Source organism: Equus asinus, chromosome 2 (assembly GCF_041296235.1).
Source record: "Equus asinus isolate D_3611 breed Donkey chromosome 2, EquAss-T2T_v2, whole genome shotgun sequence".
Taxonomy (NCBI): domain Eukaryota; kingdom Metazoa; phylum Chordata; class Mammalia; order Perissodactyla; family Equidae; genus Equus; species Equus asinus.
This window is the reverse complement of record NC_091791.1, coordinates 114,916,318-114,936,382: the sequence shown is the minus strand read 5'-3', so window position 1 is coordinate 114,936,382 and position 20,065 is coordinate 114,916,318. Positions and strand designations below refer to the sequence as shown.

The 20,065-nt window shown below is 40.5% G+C and overlaps 1 protein-coding gene across 1 annotated transcript in view; it reads left to right on the top strand.

Annotated features, from left to right (window-relative positions):
* TRPM1 (transient receptor potential cation channel subfamily M member 1) overlaps nucleotides 1-20,065 on the top strand; it is a 103,522-nt gene that overhangs the window by 63,077 nt on the left and 20,380 nt on the right. Inside the window, exons 18-26 of the mRNA XM_070496799.1 lie at nucleotides 196-424; nucleotides 7,430-7,552; nucleotides 7,756-7,887; nucleotides 9,981-10,109; nucleotides 12,592-12,843; nucleotides 13,682-13,856; nucleotides 16,222-16,366; nucleotides 17,995-18,197; nucleotides 18,827-18,959. Coding sequence (XP_070352900.1) covers nucleotides 196-424; nucleotides 7,430-7,552; nucleotides 7,756-7,887; nucleotides 9,981-10,109; nucleotides 12,592-12,843; nucleotides 13,682-13,856; nucleotides 16,222-16,366; nucleotides 17,995-18,197; nucleotides 18,827-18,959 — 1,521 coding nt within the window. The remainder of the gene's footprint in view (nucleotides 1-195; nucleotides 425-7,429; nucleotides 7,553-7,755; nucleotides 7,888-9,980; nucleotides 10,110-12,591; nucleotides 12,844-13,681; nucleotides 13,857-16,221; nucleotides 16,367-17,994; nucleotides 18,198-18,826; nucleotides 18,960-20,065) is intronic.

The following is a 20,065-nucleotide window of genomic DNA, read 5'->3' as shown; positions in this document are numbered from 1 at the left end:
AACATAACTGAGCATGGAGCCCTGGCCCCAGCTGTCCCCTGCTGGGGACGTACCCCATCAGCTTCCTGCTTGCAGAGGATGGGAAATTGAGGATTTCATGTTCCGTGGCTCCAGATGTCCCTGTGGACGCATCTCTCTAACAAAGGGCATGTGGCCACCGCGGCTTCAACCCCGACTCCATTTCTTTCCTTCCAGAGACTTTGGCCAGCTGGCTGTGGAGCTGTTGGACCAATCCTATAAGCACGACGAGCAGATCGCCATGAAACTGCTCACCTATGAGCTAAAAAACTGGAGCAACTCGACCTGCCTCAAGCTGGCTGTTGCAGCCAAACACCGGGACTTCATTGCTCACACCTGCAGCCAGATGCTGCTGACCGACATGTGGATGGGACGGCTGCGCATGAGGAAAAATCCTGGCCTAAAGGTACGCATGCCGTGACCGTCAGACCGGTAAGGACAATATAATGACAAGTGACATCTATGAGAGCTTACCCTCTGCCTGGCTGAGCTAAGCATTTCCTGTGGATTATTTCATTTATTCCCCTGAACAACCCCATGAGGGAGATGCCATGACAATCCTTGCCTTACAGATGGAGAATCTGAAGCTTCAAGATTAAGTGACTTGCTAGGATCTGAGCTGGTAAGGCGTGGGTCCAGGACCTGAACACAGGCGGTCTAATGCCAGAGCCCAACCGAATCAGCGTGCCTGGCTTAAGCTGGGAGCCTACCCTAACTAACCACGCACCCCTGGACAGGCCATCTGCCCACCATTAAACAGGCACCTGAACTCTATTTCCCTCGCAACTCTCAAACTGTGTGATACTATTTTATTTGGCAATGTTTTCATTACAAGGGGTTTATGAGAGAATATGAAATTATAAAAGGGTTTGAAAAAGCTGTAGTGAGGAGAAAATTGTATTGCAATCAAATGCTAAATCTGCTATTTACTTCTGTGAACTAATAGGTTATCTTAAGAAGAGATTCTAATCTTAGATAACCCAGCTCCATAGTGGCAATATTACTTCTATCTCATGGTATTGCTATGAGGATAAAGAAAAGACAATCGATGTTTCATTGTGTAGCATGGTTCTAGAAAATAGGAAGAACTTCATTTCTTTAAAATATGAATGTTACGCCTAACTGTCCAACTCTATATAATGCACTAAGCTGATGTTATATATAACCATGGATATAAATCAATAAATACTTTTCAGAATACCAAGAATAATGAGAAGGTCCTAAAGGTTTTAAGGAAAATAAAACAGTTTACCTACAAAGGGATAAGCAGATTGGCATCAGACTTTTCATCAATAATCCTGTAACCCAGAAGGCACTGGAACAAGGCCCTTACAGTTCTGAGGGGAAAACATTTGGAACCTGGAATATTTTTACCCAGTCCTGCTATTTTAAGCATGAGGATAAAATATCTATTTAACATAGGTAAAGATTCAAATTATATACTTTCTATATACCTATTCAGAAAAACTACTTCAGCAGCTATTCCACCAAAAGAAGGGTAAAATTTACAAGAAAAAAAGGAGATGTGGAATGCGAGAAACAAGCCCCACATTTTAAAACCCCCATATGGAAGCTGTGCAACAGGATGCGAAGGCAGTCAGACTGAGTATAAGGAGTAAGTGAGATCCAAGAAGAAAGTCCTCATGAAGAACAGAAAGGATTCCAATAAACAGACAGAGTGACTAAGAAGCAAAAAGTATCAGAGATATAGGTTACAGAAACAAAAATAGTTTATAATCCTTAACAAGAAAGTCCTTAATGAGAAAATATAAGCAGAACCAAATTTCAGGAAAAACATAAAACTGCACGGAAAAGTTAAGGGTCAGTTATGATTCAAATTAAAAATTGGAAAGATTTTAGCAACTGGTAGAGCGTAAAAAAAAAATTTGACCTTTAATGCTACAAACATGTCCCTTTAGCGGCACCAGAATTCTACATTAAAACTGTAATCATAGCATGCCTTGACGCAGTGCAACAAACAGTATTTATACAATGATAAAAATAGAAATGCTTTATATTGGTTTTCAGCTTTTAGAATAGTCCCATAGACAAAGCATTGAAGATTTAAATATGGTTCCTAAACAGAATCCAAACGTTATCAATTGTGAAAATAGAAAAGCGGGGCTGTTCCGCGGGCCGAGTGGTTAAGTTCACGTGCTCTGCTTCGGCTGCCCAGGGTTTTGCCAGTTCGGATCCTAGGCACAGACATGGCACCGCTCATCAGGCCGTGCTGAGGTGACGTCCCACGGAGCACAACCAGAAGGACCCATAACTAGACTATACAACTATGTACTGGGGGGCGTTGGGGAGAAGAAGAAAAAAAATTTTAAAAAAGAAGATTGGCAACAGATGTTAGCTCAGGTGCCAATCTTAAAAATATATATATAAAAACAAAGGTACAGTTGAGGAAAGTTGGTGGTGGAGGGAGAAGGGAAAGTGGTGATATCCCCACACTATAAAATGGGAATCAAGACTATCAAAATGTGCTGGAAAAAGAGAGAAAGATTTCAGTCTATCATGTAAAGTTACAAAGGTAACTTCGTAGGAACTGAAAATACTGATGTGGCTATTAAAAATGGGAGTGAGAGGGGGTAGGATGAAATAAAGTCTCATTTAAAATAATAGAATGTCAATAGTACTTAAATTAACAAAGAAATAGCAATATAAGATACGAAAGTATCAATAAGAGCTAAAACCAGAAATAGAAGTGACTGTCTCAAACTATAATTCAAAAGTTTCCCTTAAAGACAAATGACATGAAACTATATATTTAAAAAACACATTGTGAACCTGAGTGTATCAACCTAGAACAACCAACGTTTTAATAAAATTATTAAATTTTAATGAAAAAGAAAAACTCTTTGGGCACCCAGTCAAAAAAGAACAAGGAATTCATAAGGCAAAGAAAATTAGATTATCATCAGATTTTCAACAACGATCATTTATATCAGGAAAAAAACATGCTGTGTATCGTATAAAGATAGTCCCAGAAAGAAAATGTGAGGCAAGGATTTTATATCTATGAAAAGCGACTGTCAAATACAAAGGGTACACACAAACTGTTACCTGTTGGTAACAAGAACCCAAAGGAATATTGTTCCTATGCACCCTTTCTGAAGAATCCATTAGACAATGAGCTTCCCAAGAAGCAAAATAACCAGAGAGGCATCAGCATAAGGACCAATAGCGAGCGACAGATATATATTTACTTGCAGTGCTGAGTATGTAATGGCTATACGTTCTGATAATGTACATATAATGCAACCATTCAAAAAATGAGGGAAGAATGGGGAGCACATATGCAAAAGAAAATTGTAACTTTTCCATAATCATAATTGATAGTAGTAGTATTACCATTGTTATTCTGAAGCTATAAAGTTAAAGCAACAGAGTAATGATGGCTATTTTGTTCTATCATCCCGCCTGGCCTTAACAACTAGGACTCAATGTGGAACAAAAGGAAATACAGGTGTAATCTAGAAGAGGGTAAGTAAGACTATAGGGCTTAATTGGAAGCATCAATATGAACTCATTCCAGCTCTACTAATGAAAAGCCTAGAAACAATGACCTACCTAAAAGCAATGAACAATAGTGCCCAGATTGTGGTCTTGAAATACCATTTCCCACTAACTGATACCAGAACTTCTCAGAGAAATGGTTGAGTGCAGGTCTGGAGCAGGAAATATACAAGATGAGCCTGGAACATCTTGACATACCACATGGCAAACAAGCTGTCAAAGCAGTAGGTTCAGATCAGGGGGACCCAGGAACCAACTTGAAGAGGCTTCTACTGCCCCAAATGGGACAATTTGACTTTCAATAATATTGCTAATAGCAATGGATTGAAGCATATCAAACATGTTTAAATCCGTGAGTTCATAACTAAATATTAAAAAAAATAATCAGTCGCCTTAAGTAGATGATAGGACAGCAATTCATTATCTTGAAAACAGGTAAATAAGGGGAAAGAATCAAGCATTTATCCTGCACTTCCTCTATGAACTGTACTATGAGTAGATGGGGGGAAGGCCTCTTTGTAAAATTATTCCAACTAAGAAATGGAAAACAAATGATAGAATTAGAACATCACCAATTTTCAACACCCAGCAAGTTAATGAATCTGGCATGGCGCATCAGTGGCTGCTAACATCAAAAGAGGGACAATCTGCTTCCTGATGAGAGAACACACCATCTACAGTCTCGCCAAAGAGCTCAAACCTGGGTCTGGTCAGGCCTCTGCATGCAACTGCCAACTGGCAGGAAATAACGAGGACGGGGAAGCATCTAGAATGGCACACGAGTCTTGCAATCCCCAAAATCCACTCTGTGACCAACTCCACAGGTCCAAATCCTCTAGCTCTTCAACAGATAAACCAACAGGAAATATGTATATTAAAAAACATTTAAAAGCATACCAGAATTGTAAAGGGCAAGATTAAGCTGTAGCATCTGTAGCAGTGCTGTCCACAAGAAAAAAATTGCAAGCCACATATGTCATTTTAAATTTTCTAGTAACAAAAAGTAAAAATTTTTTGTTATAAAAAGTTTTTCTAAAAGTACATTGTAAAATGTCAAGAAGAAACAGTTGAAATTAATTTTAATATGTTTAAGCCAGTAAATACAAAATATCATCCTTTCAACATGTTATGAATAGTAAATCACTAAGGAGACAGTCTCTGTTCTTTTGTTGTACTAAGTCTTCAAAATCCAGTGGGTATTCTGCACTGACAGCACATCCTAACTTGGACTAGCCACATTTCAAGTTCTCAGGAGCACATGTAGCCTGCGGCACCCAAACTGGACCATCCAGGTTTAGGGACGCACACTCAGGTGATAAAGATGTAAAAGAATGCACGGAATTGGTTCCTCAAAAGTCGGGATGGTGGTTCCTTTTGGAGGGAGGTTTGTGATGGGGACCAGGTACATGGAGGGGCTTCTCCAGTGGTTGACACTGGCCAATTTGATGACCCGGATATGACTGCAAGGATGCCCACCTTATGATTCCTTAATCTACGCCTTTGTTTGCTGTGCTTTTTTCGTATCTGTGTTTTATTTTATGTTAAAAAGGTTTACAAGAGTTTTTACTCCAGGAGCAGGATTTGAGAAGCGGAGGGATGTGGCAGGAGACCTTCCCTTTTCACTACGAGTCTATCTAGGCTATTCAGTTTCCAACCACATGCCTGTATTACTTCAATTTTTTAAATATTAATGAATAAAATTGAGAAAAAGAGATCCAAGAAAGTTGCTATCATTTCCTTCTTTTTTAAAGTAACACCTCTTTTAAATATTACGTATACCGAAAGGTAGAAATATTTTTAAGCATCGAATTTCCTTCAAAGCATTTCTAAATTTGCAATGTAAAAATATAATTATTTTAAATCAGGGATTGTTTGGATTGTTCTTTGTAATTTAATTTTTTGAATAGGTAATATAATATGCACATGGTTCAAAAATTTTTCACTATCTGGAAGGATGTGATAAGTCTCCCTTCCATGCCTGTCCCCCAACTGCCCTGATCCCGCCCATGACAACCACTGGTACTTGTCTCTTGTGTATCCTTCCATATATAAAGCTACTACAAATAAATATCCTCATTGTGTCCTCTTTTTCACAAGAGTTGGTATACTCCCTGTTTTGTACCTTGCTTTTTTACTTAATCTGGGAGTTCTTTCCCTATTATTACATAGAAATTTCCCACATTCTTTCTCAGCTGGGTTGTATTCCGTTATTGCAGGATGCCACAGTTGATTCAGCCAGTGCCCACTGAGGCATGGAGGTCTCTCCCATCTTGTGGTGGTGTACTCACTGCCACAGTGAATGCTCTTGGACACAAATCGTGTCTCACGTATCTGTTAGATAAATGTCCAGAGGTGGAACTGGTGGCCCCATGGGGATATGCATATACAATTTTGATAGGTTGGACAAGCCTCCCTCTGGGGGATCATCCCAATTTACACTTCTACCAACAGTGTGGGGGAATGTATGCTTTCCCACAGTCTCACCAACACAGTGTGTGGGCAAACTTTTGAATGTTTCCAACCTGATGGTAAACAACAACATCTCTGTGTAGTTACTTTGCATTTATCATACTACGAGAGAGGGTGAGCTCATTGTCCTGTCAGCACCAATATCTCTCAGTTCATAGCCTTGCCTCATTTTTCTGCTGGGTTGTGGAGTTTTTCTTCTTGATTTCTGGGAGCTCCTTTTGAATCAGAAAGATTAGCCCTTTGCCTCTCACATGAGCTGCAAATATGTCTTCCCATGAGTTGTATTTTACTTTAGTTATGTCATTTTTTGCTGTGCAGAAGTTTGTGCTTTTTCTAAGTACTAAATATACTGATCTTTCCTTTGATTGCTCCTTTTTTTCATTAGTCATTTTTTTAAATCAAAATACAATTGCTTCTTGATTAGGGGGCATACTTAGAAAGGCCTTCTCCCACCCTCCCATTTATAAGAATTCTCATGTGATTATTGTTAGTTGTTTTACATTTTTTTCTTTCATAAAATCTTGAAGCTAGATGGAATTTATCCTGGTGTGAGATATGGATCCAACTTAAATGCTTTCTAGATGATCTCCCAATTTCTCAATACCATTTACTAAATAGTCCATTTTTATTCTTCCAATTTGAGGTGGTAATTTTATCATATACTAATTTTCTGTGTGTATTTGAATCTATTTCTGGACCTTCTATTCTATTCCAATTTTTGGTCTATTCATGCACCTGTACCACACTGTCTTAATTACTGATGTTTTATAGCATAATATAATTTTTAATATGTGGTAGAAATAGCCATTTTGTGTTGTTCTTAATAATGGATTACTGAGGGAATATTTCCAAAATCAGCACTGAACACTGAGAACAGATTTCAGCATTGGAGATACACAGCACAGCACTGATAAAAATGACAAGAAGGTTTTCCATCTACGGGCCACGGCATCCTTTTGTTGTCTAGACTGAACCCAAGTCACATTTGCCTTCCAACTCTTGGTCCATATATTCACATTTACATCTAAGTTATTTGTGTATAAAATATTTTTTATCTACTTCACTAGAGGTATTGTTAAATTTTATCTATTTATTTTTACTTATATTATATTTTAATGTAAAGACTTACCTACTTTGAAATTTAATGCAAGATCTTTGCTTTTTTAAGTCAAGATTCCACGTGATTCTGCTTGCTGTTCATCTAAAACAATTTGGTTGATGTTCTTACATTTTTCATTGTCTGCAATTTTGCCAATGTATCAAACCAAATAAGCCACAGAACATCAGAGCAGAGATAAACCTGTTTCAGAGCTGCTAGGTTATTGAGTAATGTTGAAGGTTATAATTTTAAAATTTTACCTATACTAGGAAAATTTTCAAGAATTGTCATAGCTTAAAAATTTATTTTTCTCATCATACATAGGTTATAATGGGGATTCTTCTTCCCCCCACCATCTTGTTCTTGGAATTTCGCACGTATGATGACTTCTCATATCAAACATCCAAGGAAAATGAAGATGGCAAAGAAAAAGAAGAGGAGACTATGGTCAGCGATAACCTTAATCATAACAACACTAATTTACGCTCATTTTCAAAATTGTTGAGATTTCTCTTACTATGAAATTAGAAACCGCAGTAATTGGAGAAATTTTTATAATTCTTTATTTTTAAAGGCGCCTGTCTGTTAAGTACTGTGCTGGAGTATGTTGCATTTCTCCCTTAGCAACTGCACTGTGTTCTGTCTTCCAGGATGCAAATGCAGATGCTGGCTCCAGAAAGGGGGATGAAGAGAATGAGCACAAAAAGCAAAGAAGTATTCCCATTGGCACGAAGATCTGTGAATTCTATAATGCTCCCATTGTCAAGTTCTGGTTTTACACAGTAAGACCTGCTTATTAGCATTTGCCATTTAGAGTGTTTTGAACACAGATATGTTAGAATCAGGAAAAACATCAAGAGCTTAAAACAGCGTTTAAAAAAAAATCACTGAATTAAAACGAATTATGAAAATGAAACTAGGATTAACACAGATCTTCAACTAAAATTAGATCTAGATATCTTGTCACATGTTTATATGTATGTAGGAACGTGGCCATCCTAGCCCCAAATACGCCATTTCATAAAGCAAAATAGTCTTAGTCTATTTGCTTAAGATGAAGGATTTTTTAATGCCTTTAGCAATACAAACAGTGAAATATAGCTTCATTTAAAAATGAACAAAGATGACTAGTGATTTAAAGAGCAAACTCAAAGACGCCATTTTGTTCATGAAACTGGTGGGATTACTACAGGGTGTGGTTGAACTCCAATCATAAACTCCTGGAATAGGGGAGCACATGAAGTCCTGTCCGCTCTAACGTGCACACCAAGCCGACCCACTTGGCCATACCCTTTCCTGCATCCCCCTTTGGTGGCCAGTGTCCTGACAGCTCCAGGAGTGTGGCGAGCCCTAACAAGCACAGTCCTGGCCTGACACACGCTGGGACTTCCTCAGATGGGGGGAAAAGAGAGGTGTGGAGACCTGAGCAGATGGGAAGGCTGTAGGAGAAACTGTCCTAGTAGCAGGCGGTCCCAGCAAGGGTGGCAGGCACGTAGTAGCTCCCACAACCATTTCAGTCTGGAGGAGGGGACAAGACTACTCATGAAGGTCCAAGCACCAAGCAGCAGTGCACGCCAGGCAAGCTCCAACCCTGTGGTTCCATTTGTGCCTGGATTAGCAGGTGATGGGACACAAGGAGCAGGGTCCCAGGCCGTGGATGGGAATGAATGAGGGTGGGCAGGGCCAGAGGCAGAGCTCTGGGGAATAGCACCTGGGGAGCTGCATGGGGACCCAGGTGGACCGTGGACCTGGACACCCAACCTTTAGACAGCCACAACTGGCGAGCGCTGAAACCACTGGTGCTCACCTGTTCTGGTCAGAACCAGCTGAACAATGGGGTGCGCCTGGCCTGCAGGAGAGCTCAGCACAGATGCAGCTGTAGAGGCGGTCGAAGAGCCCCAGTCTCACCCTGGACCCTCTGATGTTATCTCTGGCCGTGGGGGAAGGCATCGCATGTTTTACAGCTTTCCAGGAGATTCTGATACAGCTCAACGTTGAGAAGTCTGGCTCTAATCCTCTGCAAGGAGTAAACAGTGGATACAAGGGATTTTAACTGTATCCTGGTAAAGCTCATACAATGAGGAGGGGTGATTTTAAAAAAAAAAGTCTGCCAAACCACAAATACACATTTGCCAGCACACCCTCCGCACCCACCCCCACCCCAAGACTTCAGAAGGGGCCTGTGCCAGTGAGGAGCCCTGAAACTGAAGATTCCTCAGCTTCACAGTGAATCAGCCTCAGACAATCAATTTCAGGCCACCTCCCTCCACCTCATGCCACTCCCATCTACCTCACCCCACTCCCATACACCTCCAGACTCTACACCTTTTCTTGCCACAAAAACAGGGAGCCTGTTATGGCCACAGCATATCACAGACATGTCGATGCTAATTGAGGGGACGGTGTGCGTGTGCAGACAACTCCTCCTCCTCCCTTCTAACCTCCCACGTCCATGATTAGTGGAAAGATTCAAGAGGGACATTTTTGAGGCAGAAGGTGTAAGCACATTTTCCAATTTCCAGGAAGGTAGAAGACACACCAGTAAAATATTAAAACTTTCCCTATCATCATAATTTCGTGTAACTTCACAATTTCCCCCACGAAAGTAATAAAAGCAGCAAATACATCTTCATTTAGAAAATGACACGTCAGCGCCCATATCGTGCTGAAGTATAAAGTGCCTCCCAGTTGGCCTCAAAGCTCTCTGTCTGCCCTGCGACGGGAGCGGAAGGTTTCCTCTAAATGAATCGGTCTGGTTGGAAATGAAAATTTATTTTAGAAGATGTGTCAGCCCGAAAATAGAGTTTCAACGCTTGTTTTCCAGCACGTGTTATCTCCCCAAACACTGCTAACCATTTTTCTGTCGGTCTGTCAGATATCGTACTTAGGCTACTTACTGCTCTTCAACTACGTCATCCTGGTGCGGATGGACCGCTGGCCCTGTCTCCAGGAGTGGATCGTCATCTCCTACATCGTGAGCCTGGCCTTAGAGAAAATACGAGAGGTGATTACTCCAGAGGCCTGCCCCAGACCCGCTAACCACTGACTTCAATTCACCTATAGCTTCTTATTGCAAAAACATTTTCTGCAAATCATAAGTGCCAGGGGACTTTTCTTTTGAGGTGTCACAACCCCAAGTTTATTCCATTTCCTTGCTTAAGATTTATATGCCTCTGCTTGCAACTGAATTTGAACTTGCAAATCAAAACACAAGGCAAAATAAATGATGTTTAGTAATAAAAACAGATCTGAGTTGGGCCAGCCCAGTGGCATGGTGATTTAAGCTCAGTGCATGCTGCTTCAGTGGCCCAGGTTCACAGGTTCGGATCCTGGGTGTAGACCTACACCACTCATCAAGCCATGCTATGGCAGTGACCCACATGCAAAATAGGGGAAGACAGGCACAGATATTAGCTCAGTGCCAATCTTCCTTAAGCAAAAAGAGGAAGATTGGCAACAGGTGTTAACCCAAGGCCAGTCTTCCTCACCAAAAAGAAAACAAAACAGACCTGAGCGCCTATAAAAGCAACAGTAAATCCTGCCAGGTACTTGAGATAAACCAATTACGACAACCGGGTACAAATTTTGGCTCAGTTTTCTGGGGGCTGAAACTAGAAACAGAGAGAGACAAGAGATAACATTTTTCCTGCAACTTAAGACTCTGAACCACACTGTCCTAGCTCAGGCTCCCTATGTGCATGATGGAGATTCTTGTGCAAGTGATTTATTAAAGGAGGGCTCTCAGGAGAGCCATGAGAGGGAGCAGGGGGGCAGTCCAGGAGCGGAGAAGAAGCTGAGCCAGGTGTGGTCTCAGTGGGATCTGTCCCTGGCCTAATGCTCAGAGGGGACTCTGAGTATACTAGACTCTGTTGAGTCTGTCCCACCTTGAACGAAAGGAGCGGTCTTGTACCCACATCAGCCAGTCATTGGCACCTACAAGAAAGGCAGCTCCAATTGCCCAATGGGATGAGTGGGAGCTGAACAGCAGCACCTGCAGCAGATGGGGCCTGGGCACACCCAGCTGGTGAAAGCAACCAGGGTGTCTGCACAGGCCACTAGAGCATCTGCTGCAAACAGAGGGAACAAGATTTTCAACTAAGTGTTGAAAAAGGACAGGCACCATTTCATGCATGACTCATATCACAGAGGACTTAAAATTAACGTGTAACTCCAAGAGGGCAATTTTTGCAGGTGGCAGTAGAAATATGGGCCGGCTACTTCTCTTCCTAATATTAACCACAAGTTGTAATGCACTATATTAGCTTATAAAGAGAAAACTTATATCCAAGAAAAAGGGCACTTTAACTGAAAAAGCATACAGCAGGATTTCATATTCTTTCTCCAACTTATATAGAACCAGTACTATTATTTTGCAATGGTTATTGACCCCTCTTTCACTGAACTGAAAAAAAATATCACCAGCAACTTCTTCCCAGTAAAGTGAGTTGGATGCTGTCCATCTAATGAGAACCTGAGAAACCAAAAGAGTGTCAAATCCAAATTCTACAACCCATCTCCTTCTACTGCTCCTCTTTCTTTTCTAGTTGGGCTTCACTCAGACTCTGCAGATGTTAGAACTGGATTCCCCAAGTGGCCTGTTGTACCATCTCTAGTGTCACCATGATCTTGATGAGCCTCAGCCGTGCACTAAGACACTGTTCTTTACTCCAGGAGCTCTCCTCCAGTTATAGCAAAGAGGGCAGCCATCAGCCAGTGTGCATGGGTTGTGAAACTAGTGAATCCTCTCTGTGTTGGCCGATATGTAGCCACCACCCCAACCCACCCCTGTGGTCCCTGGGACCTACCCAGAGTCCCCCTAACTAAAGGGGTGCCATCCGGCACAGCACACCCCCACCCTGGTGCACACCACAGCTGTGTCCCTGGGGATGACTCTGTGTGTGCCCATGCTGCTAGTTGTTCAATATTCTCAATTTACTCTGAGGCAGTATCCTTTCAATCATGGTGATTTTGAAAGGGTAATATCCGAAGCAGGAGAAAATCGAGTTCAACTTTCCCTTGACTTCTCATATCTAAGTTGCAAAGGAATTTTGGCCAAGAAACATTTTCTAGCTCAATTCTACCATCTCCACTGGTTGGATTGCTCTTCTGTAGGACCACACAGGTTCATCTCTGCTCTAGAGTTTTCCTCCTGGACTAATTCCTAAATGTGGGCCAATAGGCATGTGTCCCAAGAATTGGAAAAGAAATCAAGAGGCAGCTGCTTTCATTATAGCCAGAGGACATAATTTAGAAGGCATTTCCTGAGAGTTTGTGAAACAGTGAATCTAGGAATACAGAGGATTCTGTGGAATTTCCCTTTCTAGATATCTTTCTCTGCCAGAGAAGATTAGTGTTTAAAGGTCTTGAGCCGGAAGGGGGACCAGATGCCCTGGAATGTTCCACCAGTCCTGTCTTTCCAAGATTCTAAGGAGCCCGAGGCTTCCAATAGAGCACTTCCTGTTTATTGTTCTTTGGCATGTTTTCAGATCCTCATGTCCGAACCGGGCAAACTCAGCCAGAAAATAAAGGTTTGGCTTCAGGAGTACTGGAACATCACGGATCTCGTGGCCATTTCCATGTTCATGATTGGAGCAATCCTTCGCCTACAGAAGCAGCCATACATGGGCTACGGCCGAGTCATCTACTGTGTGGATATCATCTTCTGGTACATCCGCGTCCTGGACATCTTTGGTGTTAACAAGTATCTGGGACCCTACGTGATGATGATTGGAAAGATGGTTAGTACTGACACCCTGTGAGTAACTAAAGACACCGAGGCTCTAGTGAGGACCTGAGACCAGGCCTTGGGCATGGCTTCATTAGATTTCATTTCGTCTTTCCTTTGCAGTTGATTTCTTACAGGAAATGTTTTTTGTTTTAAGATACATAGTTCTCTTGCATGCTAATAACTTAATAAAATCCAATTGATGAACATGAGTTGGAAGTCAGTGATAAAGGGGCCCAGGGTCATTCCGTCACTTGTATTCTAGTCTTCAGTTCATGTGCTCTGGCCTGGAGTGGACAAAGGCAGTTCATGTGATTAGGCCAAGACAAATCCATGGCAAGATTTTGTCCAGAACAAGCCATAGAATATGAAACTAAAAATGAACTAGCAGATCATCTTCACATCACCTAAAATAGCTTCAGTGTGAGGACTGGTGCCAGAAGGAAGGAAGTCTCCTAAGTTTAGGAATAACTCTTTATAGGGCAAGTGGCTTTGAGTGAAGGGATATATGGTTTAGCTTATGCCCACAAGGGTCCTCGTCTTCAGGAATGTTCAAAATTAGGAATTATACCAGTTCAGTATCCATAGTAACCGGAGTATTGCTCATGGTAACCACTCAGCAATTGTATAATGAATGAATAAATATCATTGTGTACTCAATTCATTATCTTCTTACCTCCCGAGATATCTCCTCCTCTTACTCCTTAGTAAGATGAGATGGAGAGAAGGCAAAGAGGCCTTCTTCATCTTAATTAAACACTCATGATGTCTTTGGGGAGAGCAATATAACGAAGCAGGCAAACTTGGACCATGAATCAAGACAGTAAGAGACACATTTTCTCTCTACTCAGATGATTGACATGCTGTATTTTGTGGTCATCATGCTGGTTGTGCTGATGAGTTTTGGAGTAGCCCGTCAAGCCATTTTGCACCCAGATGAGGAGCCGTCTTGGAAACTGGCCCGAAACATCTTCTACATGCCCTACTGGATGATCTATGGAGAAGTGTTTGCAGACCAGATAGACCGTAAGAATAGAATTCATAGTAAGATTCTCTTCCCTGCTTCTGAGGCAGATGATCAGCTCCAAATTAATGGAAGAGCAATTGTTAATTTGGAAATAAAGTATTTTTTATTCTTCCATAGGCATCAAATTATTTTATGAAGGAATGTGTGCAGATTATGAAATGTAGATTTTTGAGACATCAGTCATTTCTTCTACTCTAAAAGTCATTAATAGAATTCTGAAAGAGTCTCACATCACTTTAGCTGGACCTAGTGAACATCCCATCGCATGAATGTAGTCCCAATGCCAATATCCTAATTTTTCTTCAGCCTAAATCTCTTTCCACTCCAAGATAGACCTGGTAGTCTTATTCCAATAGAATGAGATGGTGAGCGTGACAGGGTGACTGGTGCCTCATGTCATCCTTTTCTTCAAGCCACCAAAGCCCATTTTCCACATAGTTATCAATTTCCTCTTCACTTCTGGAGTGCTATTTTTTTAATCAACAATAATCTGGACGTTAGCAGAGGAAATGAGCAGCAATCCTTCATGGATTTCTGGGGAATGCAGGCCCCAGCTCCTCCCCAGGCTGAGCCTGTAGCTCACAGTGTCTCTTGTGTTGTAGGGAAGTGAAGCTCAAATATTTTTATACTTATTTCACCTGGACAGCTAATGTACCACCAATGAACGAGGCTCTGTTTTCACATCAGCAACAATATTTTCCTTTGCATATTGTGCCCTATCATAAAGCATCAGGTACAATAGCATGTCCACCACCTCCAGTGTTCTGCTTCTTGGGAATAGGTTTTGAACATCCTTCCCTCGTATGAAATGCATGGTTGTCAGTATATCTACCACCATTAGGTTAGACTGATAACAAGTTCGTTCAATGCCTTCTATCTAGCTTTTATAACATGATTCAAAACACATTATTATCACAAGTATCTCAAAGTCAATTATTGAATGTGTTTGTAGCTTGGTAAAAGCCAGAACATAAAAATCTAATTTGGTTTCAAAAGAATATTAGCTTAGGTAAACATACATAAATGCTAAAAGTCCCTGGATCCAGACATAAGTTGTAGTATTTTTATATTTTTTTATTAAATTGGGTAATGAGAAAAGATAAAGCAGTAAACTTGAGGCTATTTTCAGTAGCACCATGAAGTGTAGGTTTTTGATTCGTGATCTGACCATTTCATAATAATTGTGCATTTACTTGTGCTTACGAGGTGTCTGTGTTGGGATATAGGGAATGCTTGATTGGCTAATCTGTACGTTAAAATGATCATCTGCCAGTAGCCTCATGTCTTTTTCACAGTATTTTTAACTAGTGAGCTTTAGCTATTGCTTCTAACATATGGTAAAATAAATATTCATGAAACATATATGTATTTCCTAAAATTAATAATGTGTAAAATTTCTTCTAAATAGGTCACTGTTTCCAAGCATGAATCTGTAGCTCCCAAGCTTGAATATTTTGCATTTCTTGCAGCAAAACAGTTCTTGTGTTGTTAATCATTTGTTTTACTTTTCTCTCAACTGTCATCTTATTTTCTTTCCTGCCTTCCTGCCACAACTAAAAAAAATTAAATTCTGCTTTCCAATCGCTATATAGTCTACGCTATGGAAATTAATCGTAAGTTTACACAGAATTGATGACTCTAGTCCATGAATTGTGTGTATTAATTAGTCTCTTCCTTAGCTAATTAGTGATAGTCTTATACTGCTTTCAAATGCTTCTCTTGTTCTCTGATGTCAATACTTTTTAAAATTGAAAGTAAGTAGACTATAAATTTATGATTATTACTTCACTAATCACTGTTGGGTTCGTCCTAGTTTTGTCTTCAGGAAATAGGTACCTATGATCAAAGTGGCATTTCAAATGAGCAGAGAGAAAAAAATTATTTTCCAAAATGGCCCCAGAACAGTTAATAACAGATGTGAGAGCAGAGGGGACCCTCACCTCCTGCCCCACAACAAAATTATTTTCAAAGTTAATGTACAAGTGAAACCAAGAAGACAACATAAGATAATGCTAAATAATTAGAGGACACAATAACTTTCTACTGGATAACAGCAAAGAAAGAAACCATGGAGACAGATTTGTCTGCTTAAAAATTAAGAACTTCTCTATGTCAAAACACAATAAAGAAATGGGAAAATGTTTACAAATATGACAAGTAAAGAACGACTATCTCTGAGTGCGGAAATGAGTTGCCTATCCATTTTGCATGAACTGATATTTTTCACATGGCAAATTATTGTTTATGAAACCAGGAAAAAAATCATGTTAAAAAAGAAATAGGTCATTTAATGGCATATGTGAACTATTTATTCTTTTTGTTCCATGTAAAAAGCAAGCACAACAAGACAAACTTTTGTTTCAGCTCCTTGTGGTGACAACCAGTACGATGAGGACGGCAAGCGGCTCCCTCCGTGTATCCCAGGCGCCTGGCTCACTCCGGCCATCATGGCGTGCTACCTCCTGGTGGCCAACATCCTGCTGGTGAACCTGCTCATTGCAGTTTTCAAGTATGTGTCACGGCTGATGACAGTGTGCTTATTATTTATTACTTTACAAATTTCCAGTTTTATCTCAGAACTCTCCCAAGCTGCCATGGACTTACACAGAATTTCACTAGGGCTTTTAAATGCTTGAATTTTTGCAGTCTTTTTTGTTTAAACTTAATCAGTCTTAATGTATTCATAAATCAAGAGTTGACAAATACATTTAAATTTATTCTTGGGTAGTATTTTAATACTTTAGCATGTTTTTTAATCTAATGAAAATATTTTCTTAGATGAAAGTCCCCTCAAGTAGAGAAGATTTTATTGAGTTGTGCGTTTAATTCATTATCAGAGGCACAGAAAGCAATGTTAATTTCACAAGCTGTGACAACTACTGTTTGTTTCTAGCGCTGTGGAGTCCATTCTGACTCCCAGCACCCTGTGGACAGCAGAGGAGACCCATGCCCAGTGTTTTTGTGCCAACCTCTCACCTTCCCACACTGTATTAAAAAATTCTCCGCTACTATTCATAGAGTTTTGCTGGCCAATTTTTTCAGAAGTGGATGACCCAGTCCTTCTTCATAGCCTGTCTTAGTCTGGAAGCTCCATTGTGCTTAGTCTGTCCAGCCCTTGCTGGTATTTGAAATACCCATGGCATAGCTTTCAGCATCACAGCAACATGCAGCCACTACAGTACGACAACCAACAGATGGGTGGTATGATTCCCTGACTAGGCCACAGCAGTGAGAGTGCCAAATCTTAACCACTAGACCACAAGACAATTAATGTAACATTATATAAAATATTTTCCTTGTCATTTGGAGAATAGAAGATAAAATGGCCTAGGAAAGAAATGGCTTAAATTATAAAACCAAGTTTCTTATAAACCTTGTGCGTTTTAGGATGATGTGTTGAGTATGTGACCGTGCTTAATAAATGTTGAGAAAATTATTTTAGCTTCTAAGACAAAAAATAAAAGGGAAAAGTCCTTCAGGGAACTATAGAATCTTAGAGCTGGCCAGGGCATTGGAGAGAATCTGCTTCAAACTCCTGTCTTGAGAGATGAGAAAACAAAGGTCATGAGAGGTTAACTGGCTTTTCCAATGTCCCCGAGTCAGTAGACAACATGCTCCACCAGGATTCCAACTTTCAACAATCATGCGCTTACTGCCTCCCGTTGGAAATGGGAAGAAGACAAAGATTGTACCTCCCAGCATCCAAAATAATGTACTTTTGATCAAAGTTCGATAATCAATTCCATTACAAAAAAAAATGTAGCCAACTAGTTGTTCTACTGAATTGAAAGTTTAAATAGTTCAAAATGCTTAGTTGAATGGCTCATACCTTTAAATTTCTGAAGTGAAATTTCCTGAGCATATGAGTCAGTAGACTGCAGAGTGGGCTTTTCAAGAAAGCAGTAGGTGGCAACTTTAATACGCTTAATTCTTAATTATTTATGTGAATAAAATGTCCTTGAGTGTAGGTGATCCACATTGATAAACCAAAAGACAGGGTGATCTAGAAGTCAGTACTAACTGGCACTAAAAGGCCATTTCCTTGTGTATTTTCATTCCAATGCAAGTAACTCTGGTTGCCCTGGGAAATCACAATACAAAGTAACATAACTAACTAAAAGTTTATTCTTTTTAAAGCAATACCTTCTTTGAAGTAAAGTCAATATCCAACCAAGTGTGGAAATTCCAGCGCTATCAACTGATTATGACATTCCATGACCGGCCAGTCCTCCCTCCACCAATGATCATTTTAAGCCACATCTACATAATCATTATGCGTCTTAGTGGTCGCTGTAGGAAGAAAAGAGAAGGGGACCAAGACGAACAGGATCGTGGACTGAGTATGTGCAGGACTCTTTCGTTTCTATCTTGGATAATTTCAAAAGAGCGTTCAAATTGGACCCCCTCATGAAAATCTCATTAAACTACTTAAATGTATGAAAACACAACGCTCTAGTCCAACTGCTATTCTTTGCAGAATGCTTCTCATTTTCTGTTGATTTCATTCTAGTTTTAATTTACTAACTAGTGTTATGGAAAGCCCACTCATGAAGAGATCAGAAGTTGGGAGAGGTCTTGAAAATAACTCTTCCATATAAATTCAATATTCCTTTCAAAATGTTTTAATTTATTGCATCTAAAGAGGATGGGAAAATAATGCTGTACACTTGGGTCTATCCATAAAATATATGCAAAAGGTTTTGCAGAAAATAGTACTTGGTTTCATTTTTCAAATAGCTGTAATTTTGTTTTTTGTGTTAAAAAGTGAGCTCTAGTGGAAAGATAATTGCTGTTTATTACAACTTCTCTTTGTGGAACAAACAATCTTAGTAGTCAGAGAACTGCCTGCAAGTGATGGAGAAAGGAGCTTAATTAAGGTTGGGTCGTGAAATTCGCAATGACGCAACTAAATTGATTCTTCACGGATATGGCTTGTTTTTCACTTAGCAAACCTTCTTCCTTTACACAGAGCTGTTTCTCAGCGAGGAGGAGCTCAAGAGACTGCATGAGTTCGAGGAGCAGTGCGTGCAGGAGCACTTCCAAGAGAAGGAGGACGAGCAGCAGTCGTCCAGTGACGAGCGCATCCGCGTCACTTGTGAGAGGTGCGCCCAGCGCGTCGCCACTACCCGGCAGTGGGCCAAGGGTTTTCAGGTTCCTCTGCCCCATTCTAAGGGGGATGCCAAAGTTCATTTAAACATTCATGCCAAGTTCTCGTTTATTCAAACTTCGGGTCCTTATGTGTTTTCCCCCGAAATACTGTGGAAGTCCCTAGGTGATGATTGTATATTGCGTATAGAAGTGAATAATGACATTTATGCAAATATTCCAGGCCAAAAACAAAACAAAACAAAAAACCCTGACAGTTCTTGCCCGTCCCCCAAGTGGGAGCGTTTACTACAATACCCTGCATTAATGGAGACAACAATCAGCTGTAGAGCTGTGTAATGGCTGAGGAAGTCATCTTTCTCCCTGCTCTTGACATGTTGCCTTTGCGAGGGTGGTCTTCCCCTCGGGACTGACCCCTTTATCCTACCTGATGCTCTTGGTGCTCCTTCCCAACACTGTTCCCAGCCTCACAGAGCAGAGGTAAAGACTCCCTCCTCTGTGCTCCCATGAGACCAGGAACTACAGGAAGGGCAAAGCCATCTGTCCCCCGTGAGGGTGGAAACCTCTAAACTAAGGCAGGGTCTGTATTTCAGACACTTTTACATCCCAGGTACCCAGCAAAATCAGCATCACCCATATGGTAGTGCTTAATAAATGTGAAATGAATGAACGCATGTGTGCGTGAATCAGCAAATGAAGGCAGGTCCCGGAGAGACAGAAAGAGCGACATTTTCCAGACTTTGTAGTATTGCTCTTCCTGCAGCTGGGAAAGAGCGACCAGCAAAGGGTAGATGTGAATAATAAACCTGCACTATCTACATTTTTTTAATCATATACTTTTTGAGAACTTCTATCACTTAATAAAAGCAACTTAAGCTTGTTAAAGATTGTGATAATTGATAAAACATTGTTGCAAAGAGTTTAACCCACAATGCAGGTAGAAGGATGAGTATGGAGGAGGCATGCCTAAGAGGATTCTAGTTCATCATTCTATCCTTGAGAACTCAGAATTAGAGTTTCCTGATGCAGATATGTGTGTATATTGATAAACGTAATAACATGGTAGGACTTGAAAAAAATATCTCAGCACACAATTCCCAAT